The sequence below is a fragment of the Poeciliopsis prolifica genome, unplaced genomic scaffold (assembly GCF_027474105.1).
Source record: "Poeciliopsis prolifica strain line A6 unplaced genomic scaffold, Auburn_PproV2 SCAFFOLD002, whole genome shotgun sequence".
Lineage (NCBI taxonomy): Eukaryota > Metazoa > Chordata > Actinopteri > Cyprinodontiformes > Poeciliidae > Poeciliopsis > Poeciliopsis prolifica.
In genome coordinates, this window is record NW_026562377.1 from 13,738,099 (window position 1) to 13,748,328 (window position 10,230).

Sequence of the window (10,230 nt, forward strand, 5' to 3'; positions counted from 1 at the left end):
AAACATATTTTAATCTTTTTTTTAATTAAAAATTAATATCAAGCTTTCCACGAGACAAGAATTTATAACAACTTCCCTTGTGTTTAATTTTATATAACATTTTGCTTAGTAAGGCGTTGTAAAAAACAGCTCTGTGGAAATATTGGTACACTAATTTATGTAACCAAAGTGACTACCAGCACAGTCCAGTGTCAGAGCAAATGCTGAGGTTTACAGGTCAACTCACATACAACCTAAACAATATTTAGTGCTTAAGTTTTGCCAATGAAGGTTAGATGGGTACATTTGGTTTTTAGAGTGCTTATCGTTTAGGAAATATTGCATATAGATCAGAAGCACCTAGAGTAACATTGGCTCGTTGAATGAGATCTTCAACCAAACTTTTCTACATTTCATTAAACACTTCCTGTTAAGCATAGACACTTCCTGTCAGCCTCACAGCTTATTGTAGTACAATCACATTAGTATCAATGCATTTAATGAACTCCTATGCATTAAAAAAAAAGTTAACTTTCATACATATTATATATACAAATACAGTATGTAGAGGTGATTACACATGCTAAAAGTGGAGTTTAGTTATAGTGACACTTAATACAAACTCATTTCTTACATTTAATTTCCTAACAGCTCCAGAATCTCTTTTTTCTTGCCCATATTTCTGCCTCTGAGCAGAAACCCAGTTTTATGAGGGTTAATGAGCCCTGACTGTCAACAAACAGGGCAGATAGTTCTGACCTGACAAGGCCAAGTTCATGCATTACCAAGATTATAAGTAATGTGATTCCCACTTCGCTTCCTCCTTTTTATGTTCCAGTCTTCAACATATTCTCAAAGGTTGGATTAGTGCATTTGCTGGAAAAATAAACCATTTCAACCTAGATTAAAGCAAGAAATCTGCTAGTACTGTGTAAAGTATTTTGAAGTGTTAACTTCTTCTTTGTATCAGGGTCTATAATTATCTATCATAAAATGTGACGGGCTCCTTTTCACTTCCAGTCAGTACAAGCAGAAAAGCCACCAAAAGAGTTCCAGAAGTTAAAAGGCAGAAAAACGTCTGACTTTTGATTTCCCTCCCTCAGACAAATAACTGCACAGTTCAACAGCCTGGAAACTGAACGAGAAAGAAAAACCTTAAAACACAACTAGACACAGAAGCATTTCTAAGCATCCCTGGCAAAGTTGTGTAAAAAGCCATACAATAATTATTGCTTGTTAATGCAGTAGCACAATCTAATACTGAAATATTTAGATGAATCTAACAATTAAATCAAAGTATTTAGCAGCGGTAAAAACATTTACCCATATTAATATCAATAAAAAAAATATAAGAAAAGCATTTATTTAAATTTGATGTTAAGTGAGGAGTTTCTACTTGGTAATCTACACCTATTTCTCTGCAATAAAAGCATTTGACACAGAGACCCATTTCCTTTTGTAACTGGCAACTAAGCTTAATAGAGACCAATATTTATCCTCTCTGTAAAATTTACAGTTACCAAAGTGGAGTGAAGAGGGTTGTCAGTCTTCATAACAATAATTAGAGTCTATTTACATGTAAACTGGTTGAGTGATGCCAAAACAATGCCGTTCCAAGTTAGTCATGTACCAACAGGACATGACTTAATCCTGTTGGTACTAAGTCATCACAGATATTACAAAACCTAAAGAAAAACTGGACTTCTTAAATTCACCAACAAAGGAATTTCCCTTCTTATGTAACTGTGAGTTTGTTTTTTGCTTTTGGGATTTTATTAGGTGCTTAGATCAGATTAAGACTGAGATTAAGTTTTTTTTGGCAAAAAAACGATCAGGTTTGGAGTAAAGCGGAGAATGAATGTGTGTAAAAGCACATCTTTTACACACCGTTCCTAACGCTGGATGGTCTGGGAATCTGTGGGTCTGTTTCACATTTCTCCCACTGTATGCTCCAAGCGTGCATGTGATAGAACATTATTACCCCATCAACCAATTGCTAAGATTTTTAAATGCAGATTTACCAGTTAAACTGGCTTGCCATCGATTTCAAAGCTAAGTTCCTCCTTTTTACTGTAAGAACATTACATGGACAAGCACTGACTTATCTCCCTACTTCTCTGGCTCAATTTTCTATTGCTAGGTTATTGTGCTGGAATGAAACGTGCATTTAGTTTAAAGCTTTTTACACATCTTTACCAGGGTTTATTGGATTAGCCAAGATCACCTAATCCAACACCAAGTCCAAGACATGTCTCAAATCCACAAACATGTCTGACTCTACATGTGTTTGGACAAAAAACAGATAATTAGATATTAAGAAAAAGAAAGGTTGAAATAATGTACTTTTGCCTACATAAGTCTCAATAGTTTGGCACTGATCCTCTAAAAAGCATCAATCCAACCCTCATAAATGCTGGTCTGAATTATAGCAATAAAACCCTTTCATCCTTCACATGAGGTGTTGTTTGGTTTTGGTTTTACAGTATCACTTAATCCCTTATGCATTACTTCACCTTGATGATGAAAAGGTTAGTGCAAATTTCAACAGAACTGGCACCGGAAAAGTTTGCATCAGTCCACTGAAATGTGTGTGCTTGCTGAATGTTGAAGGCTGGTGATATCACTCCTAAACAATAACATGGTCTTCACGAAGGTCAGGGCTTTAGTTTGAGATGTTTTCACTTCCTTTGACCACTGCTGATTCTACCGGAGCTGGAGTTCACGATGTCTTCGTACTGAGGAGGCGGCTCTGTCTCTATCTGGACATCTGTGTGGCCCACAGCCTCTTCGTATGATGGCGGCGGATCTCCTGCGCTTCCTCTCCCCAACGTGATCTCAGAACCTGGATAGGCCGGGCTGCTGTGGATGCTGAGTTCTGATTGGTCACCATGATGGTAATCCCTCCCCCACTGGTCCATGGAGACCACAGACAGGACGTGGTTGTGATGCGAGTGCCCCAGGCCTGGGCTGCGCTGCGAGCGCTTGCGGGAGTGGCAGCGCCAGGCAGTGATGGCGACGGCGATGACGATGAGCCCGACCAGCAGCAGCGGCACGATCAGGTAGAGAGATTGGGCCCCGCTGACCATGGAGTCCAAACCACCAGGTGGACTGCTTTCCCGGACATATTCCTCCCAGAATCGCTTCTGCATGTTAAGAAAGAGACAAGAGTTGACAAAGACGGCAATAAGTCTGATTCAAAGGAAGCTAGAGAGTCGCAACAACTTGTCCCATTTCCTGTCTGAATACTTTTTGCATGAGAAAACAAAGACAGGCAACAACAATCCTTAAACAAAACGAGAACAAAAACCTCTCTGGTCCCTCACAATGGCTTTACAAATCTGCCCGCCTGTCTAGTGTTGCTCTTCCTGCTGATAAACATCACTTCCTGAAAAAAAAACACCCACATTCCACAGAAACAAACACTTTGGTTTCAGAATTTCACTGCTGGACACAAAATCACCACAAATAATAATAACAATGATAAAAACTTTTTTTTTCTTTAACATCATGTTTATTTAGGTTGTACAATCAAAATAATATTGATTTATGAATTTTAACTGCAGGTTTAAAAAAAATTGGCTTCTGTAGATTTCTGCCCTACCAGAAAATGTCTAAAATTGTGAAAAAGGAATCAGAATGTTCAATGGTGAACCGTCTTCAGTTTTCAGAACCTTAAGCAGAACTGATTATAATAAGACTTTAGTAAAATATCCAGAACAATACACTGCAGATCCTGCACAAAGTAGTAGGGATTATCCCTCACCTAATAATTAAAGCAGCTTTACCCTAAAACACAAGTAAAATTCATCCTGTAGGTTCTCTAAATCCACATCAATCAAACCATAATTATCTTTGACTGCTGCTGTAAAGTAGGATCATTGAAACACGGTTTTGAGGATTTTGTGTTGCTTCATCTTCAGTCTTTTAGGTTAATGTTTGATTTGAACACATAACTTGGTAAGTTGAAATCTATGCATGGACAAGAGCCCAAAGCTAATCTAAACAATGCAGTTTTTCCAAAAAGCCCCCCAAAGCATTCACCATGCCTATTTTGGTAAGGATGACAAGAACCCTTATTAAAATTATTCAAAGGAGAAAAAAAGAATATACTTTAAAATATTCAGCTTTTATACGAATTAACCAGTGAACAGGAATTGTATTTCATCCTAAATACTACAAATTTCAACTGAATCGTTTTAAAAATTAGACGTAGTTGATTAGTTTGTCAGAACTTTTTGTTTGTAATTAATGACAACTCCAAGTTTAAACCTGACATTCCTGTTTCAATGTGGAAAAAATAAGAAACAGAAAAAGTTTATTAAAAAAACACAGTTAAAGCAATCACTAATAAGTATTTTAAAGAGCGGGGGTATAGGAACAAACATGGCATTGTGAACACGTTGATAAAGCCCAACATTTTAAACGAAAATAAAGTGTCATCAGATAGCCGCTGATCCAAAACAGAAGGCCAGCTCCACAGAGAAATTAATCACTAGGCACTAAATCAACATTCTTCCAGGACCAACATGTTACAAAATAAAGACATGCTCCAACTTTATGATTATTTTTTAACTAAAGATACAAAACCTGCTCTACTGATAAAAGGGGGAAGTACAACTTCCTTTTTACAGCAGAGGAAGGTGTTATTTGTGGGACAGGTGATTTTGCTCTCTAATTTTTTTTCACCAGAATAAACAAATCAAATCTAAGATGAGAAATTTCCAAGCTTTGTGTGAGACTATGCTACCACAAAAAAAACAAATGTGTTTTTTTTTTACATCTTTAAATAATCCTGAAAGATGATGATGTTCCCAAACAGAGAAAATGGGCAAGTCTAAAGTGTAATCATTTATCTAAAAGATAAAATCAATCTCCTGTGACGTTTCTCATCTGCCGTACCGTCTTCTCGTCGTTCTCGAAAGCTTCGCGGGCCTCCTCGTAGGTGCACACCTCCTCACGGCATTCCCTCTGAATGTTCCCAAGCTTCATCTCTTCTAACAGGAAGTTGGCCCTCCGCAGCCGCCTCAGCACCGAGTGGGCTGAATTTGCTGGCAGGAACACTGCGAAGAAAAGAGTAACAGGAGAGGAGCACAGGAGGGAGACACAAAGGAGGGGGTGTCAAAGACAATGTCAAAGTGAGGGAAAGGATACAAGACTCAGAAAAGTGTCAGAAAGACAAAAGCGACAAGCCGAGACTTCTAAACGGGAGAAAAGAAAAGTTAGTAAATGGAACGGCATGTGGGAGGGAAAAAGGCACAAAATTAAAACAAAAACAAAAAGCAGAAAAGTAGCTATAAAATTGGGAGAGTGAAAGAAGTGTAGGCCAAAACAAAAGAAGCAGAGCAGAGGCAAGCGATGCTCGGCGCCCACATTTCTGCATATAAACAAAAGCTTATTTTATTTGGCCATCCATTCCCAGACCACAAGAGAAAGTGGAGGAATTAACTTAAAGAGACAAAGCGTCTCATTTGGACGTCCAGAGCATAAACAAAACCCTCCAAGAGACCACATCATGATCTGGTTCTGATATTACCAAGTAATTACGTTTGTTTGACTCATAACTTGGAAGAAATTTGATCAATAAGATGTGACGAGACAACAAAAAGAAAAGAAAAAAACGAGACAAGGGGAGGCAGACTTTAAGCAGAAAAAAACCAGAATGGGGATTGTTTCTATTGTTTTCCTCCAGGATCACATTCCAGTGATTCAAAGCAAATAATACTGAGAAAAACCTCACAACAATTAACAACAAATACCCGTCAGTAAATACCAGGTTTCTATAAGTAAGCACGTCTTGACAAATGTTTAATGTAAAAGTATTCCAACAGGATATGAACTTTTGAATCTATCAAGTTAAGAATGCAAATGAAAAGTGTCTAGGATTCAGAGAATTAGAGGTTTCTCTCCCAACATGGGTGCACAGCCCTTATTTGTTGGTTGTTTATGTCTGCATATAGATATTTGTCTAGTTCTTATTACAAATGCATCGACATGCGTCTCTTAAAAGATAAAATTTTGAAAATTACTACCAAGTTTGAAAAACATATATTTAACCTATTGCTTATATTGCCATTAAGACTTGCATATTTTAACGTCCATTTACATAATTAATTGAAAAATCTGAAATAGGGACGACTGCAGTGAACCATTCTTTACCGTTCCTGACCAGATTTTGCAAGTTTCCACTGATATTTTGATCATTTATCTTTGGCGAGGACCTCAAAGTCTTGGCGGTTGTCAGGTCTCCTTGCCATCACCCTAGTCTTATATTTTCTCAAACATTTTCAAGTCAGCATTCAATCCAGGCCACTCCGAAACGTTAATTTGGCTTAAAGTTATAGGTAACTTGTAAAGCAAGTTAAAAGATGTTATTTATTGTAAAACTTCTTATTGTAATAATAATTTATATTCATGTAACAATGATACATTCCTATTAACGGTTTGAAAACCTCAAAAATTGATCGGATTGTCAGAATTGTTATTTTTACAATCGTCTCCGCTCCATGAGAGCATAAAAATAATATTAATAAAAAACATTAAATTGAGTCACTGTGTGCAGGTTGGTGATGTGAATCCTTCTTCTTTGAGAAGAAGCCTATCTCAAAATGTTTGTTTCTTTAAGAGTGTTATTTATGTTTGTAGGTCCTTGACAGCAAATACATGCATTCACAGTCATACACTTGCCTAAAAAGACTGAAAAAAAATAAATAAATGCTGTTTTGGTTATCATAATGAACAACACAAGAGCTTGTGATAAAAATGTCAAAAAAAGAAAATTCCTATAAAATTAAACATGACTTTGAAGAATGATTTTTTTAAAATAATCCACCATAAAACTAATGTAATGAGAAAACAAATTCACACCATTCATTCACAGAGTAAAAAGTGACTCATAGTGACTGTGGTCTTGACTGGATGGGCCCCTAAATGAGACAGTGCTCAGGGCCTCATTAGAGCTTCAGCAGGCCCTGGTGTTACGGTGAAACCCAGCAGTGTACTGTAAATAAAGAGTGAATCAACTTACCACTCCCCATGATTCCTGCCAGTATGTTTGGGGTGACTTATCTGTGGGAGGAAAAAAGTCAAACATAGATTAAAACAATAACATCCACTCATCAACCTATTTTTGTCTGATTAACTCATACTTTGTCCCAGCAAATCCACCAATAACTCAATAATATCCCACATGAGGACTTGTTTTCATTTAGTAATAGATGATTTCTCACCTCTCTGATATTTCTTATAAACAGCTGGATGGCAAATAATAACTGCAGCTCAACTCAACATGCCTCAAATAGAGGTCAGTGTCTGTTGTCACATTTTCCAGGGGCATTTCTGAACGGGACGTGTTAGAATAAAAACAATAAGCTCCCAGATCCCAGCTGAAACAGACGACGTGCAGCGGGGAAATCTCAAAACAAAGCGCCGCCGCCCCGTTACAACAACAACCTGAAGCACCGACAGCACCGTTCAACACCCCGCTCAACAATCCCCTCTCCGTTTGAACGCGTGTCGGTGAAGCAGGTCCGAGTTGGTCGGAGCTCCGAACCAGAAACAGCTCGGCTGGATCCGATAAACCTCCAGCTCAGGATGCGATTTAATGACCGACATGTGGCTCAAAAGGCCGGATTTCCTTTCGACGCAGACGAGGAGACGGAGATCTCTGCCAGCTGTTGCTTCTCTGTTCGTGAACACACCGAAAAGAAACAACAGACATTAAACACATCACCGCTGCTTACCTTGTTTCGATGCCAAAAATCTGCATAAGCGACGTCTCTCGTCGACCCTCCGTTAGTCGGAGATGCTTTGCGCACAGTGCGCAGGCGCGAAGGTCTGTTTGCAACAGCGGTCCCTCTCTCCCCAATTAAAGACACAGATCTATCTATCTATCTATCTATCTATCTATCTATCTATCTATCTATCTATCTATCTATCTATCTATCTATCTATCTATCTATCTATCTATCTATCTATCTATCTATCTATCTATCTATCTATCTATCTATCTATCTATCTATCTATCACAAACCTTTTAAATGAAAATCAAAATAAAGTTTCCATTTTTTGATTCCTTCCAAATCACTTGTGCTTTGGCATGTTTTTCACACCCTGAGTGTTTAGTTTTGTTAAAATATCAACAGAGATAACCACAACTGCATGTAAATGATAAAACATCTTCAAGAGGAAATCTATCAAGCCAACCTGCCCTTATGTGAAAAGTGAATCACGGTTTGAGGAATGCCGCACTTTACTAGCCATCGCAGGCCTACATCCAAAGGTAACCATGCAGAATAAAATTCTTGACATTGGATAGATCTACAAAACCATTTCTAAGGCTTTCAAAGAACCACAGTGACAGCTATTATCTAGAAAAGGACAAAACATGGAGGAGGAGAAAACCTTTCTCCAAGAGCGCATTAACAATTTGTTCAAGCGGACACAAAAGCAACTGGAACAACAGGTTATTTTGCTGTTTTGTCGTTGCAGGCCTCATTTGTCTATTTTTGTTTCTTCACCAGGAAACCAACTCATTTAAATAAGCTCTACCATTCCAGAAAGAAAAAAATAGTACAATTTCCAGCATGAAGCAAAAAGCTTCTTGATGCAGGATTTGTGGAGTTTCTCTGCAGCTTTTAAAGAGACTTTTCACAATTAGTTTTGGTGTCCTTTTAGTTAGTTAGTGAGCTAGTTAGTTATCTAGCTGGTAGAGAGCTGAAGAATTATTACAAACTTTACGATTAGATACCAAGAACTTTAGACTGTGGTTTCTTACGTGACAATATTTTGTGCAGCATTGAGACTGAATGTAAAATCACATAAATTCTTATTCCAGCTCAACAAATTGAAAAACTCTGAAATTAATTTAAAAATAAAATCAACCCCTCACTATCATAATTAATAATTTCCCAACTACATGAAGCGTTTGACATTTTCCAGTTTCTACTTTGTTTTGTTTTTGCTGAGATTATCTCATAGTCCAATTAATTTTGGAAGGGGGAAAAAATTATTTAAATTTGTTTCTATATTCAAAATTAATCTTTTGAACACTCAAATTGAGTTGTAAGAGTTTCCACCCATAATCAAACATTTACTTTGCAACTTCAAAGAAGTAAAAATTATGGGGGTTTTTGTCCATCATAAATTGTTCTACAGAGATGCATGAGAGTCACAGGCTCTTAAAAACAGGTGAACATAATCTCCCTATTTTCTATGCCCCATGTCCCTGCAGTGTCACAGGAGGACAGGTACCCGTCTCAAGAGACCACTTTTTCACAAAAGCCATTGGCAATTTTTATTTTTTCAACAAATAAAGAGCTTACATAAATACATTTGGCAAAACATTTAAATTTTTAGCAAATTACAAAAAAAAAAATCTGTATTGTTTTTATGATAGCCTGTTTTCCTTATAAGTTTGAAGCCTTTTCCCACTTTTCTAACATTATTATCTGTGTGTGTCCATGTGTGTGTGTTTATGTAAATCAATATGAATTAATTTTGCAGTTCTTCCCTAAGGAAACAGAATTAGGAGAGTTTAATTAAAAAATAAATGAGCAGCGAAAGCTCTACTCACAGCATCTGTGGGTGAGGGTAAGACAAAAAAGGGTGTAAAAATGCCCAAGACTCCAGAATCGTTGAAGCTTGAGCTACAAAGCTGATGTTGCACGTGGGATCAAAATCAAATCAAATCAAATCTAATTTTATTTGTGTAGCACATTTTAGCAACAAGACATTTCAAAGTGCTTTACATCATAAACACAAAAACACAAAGTCATGCAACATATAATAGACAATACATTGTTACATATTAAAGTTCAAATACAATTCTAAACAGGTGTGTTTTTAGTTGAGATTTAAAGGAAGTCAGGGTTTCTGCTGTTTTACAGTCGTCTGGAAGTTTGTTCCAAAGTTTTGGTGCATAGATGCTGAAAGCTGCTTCTCCTCTCTTGGTTCTGGTTCTGGGGATGCAGAGCAGTCCAGAACCAGAAGACCTGAGAGGTCTAGAAGGTTGATACAACAACAGCAGATCTTTGATGTATTGTGGTGCTAAACCATTCAGTGATTTATAAACTAACAACAGTATTTTAAAATCTATTCTTTGAGCTACAGGGAGCCAGTGGAGGGACTTTAAAACTGGTGTCATGTGCTCTATCTTCCTGGTTTTAGTGAGAACGCAAGCAGCAGCGTTCTGGATCAGCTGCAGCTGTTTGATTGATTTGTTGGACAGGCCTGTGAAGATGCTGTTGCAATAAT

General features: G+C 37.4%; 1 protein-coding gene across 3 annotated transcripts; it reads right to left on the reverse strand.

Moving 5' to 3' along the window:
• Positions 1–461: 461 nt before the first annotated feature.
• On the reverse strand, positions 462–7,789 carry prrg1 (proline rich Gla (G-carboxyglutamic acid) 1). 3 transcript variants are annotated; one of them, XM_055058086.1, is made up of 4 exons: positions 7,719–7,789; positions 7,004–7,044; positions 4,879–5,039; positions 462–3,122 (listed from the first exon to the last, which is right to left on the reverse strand). In XM_055058086.1, the coding sequence occupies exons 2-4, from the start codon at positions 7,011–7,013 to the stop codon at positions 2,658–2,660; spliced, it is 636 nt and encodes a 211-aa protein (XP_054914061.1). In that variant the 5' UTR covers positions 7,014–7,044; positions 7,719–7,789; the 3' UTR covers positions 462–2,657. The 3 variants fall into 3 exon arrangements, with proteins under 3 accessions (XP_054914061.1, XP_054914078.1, XP_054914069.1); XM_055058103.1 differs by having other exon boundaries at positions 4,879–5,177; positions 7,719–7,785; XM_055058094.1 differs by lacking the exon at positions 7,719–7,789 and adding an exon at positions 7,206–7,701.
• Positions 7,790–10,230: the final 2,441 nt, after the last annotated feature.

Excerpts from the sequence above, each read along its gene's own strand:
- prrg1 (XM_055058086.1), bottom strand. Across the intron at positions 3,123-4,878 it reads TCGAGAACGACGAGAAGACG|AAGCGATTCTGGGAGGAATA; the intron begins GTACGGCAGATG and ends CTTAACATGCAG.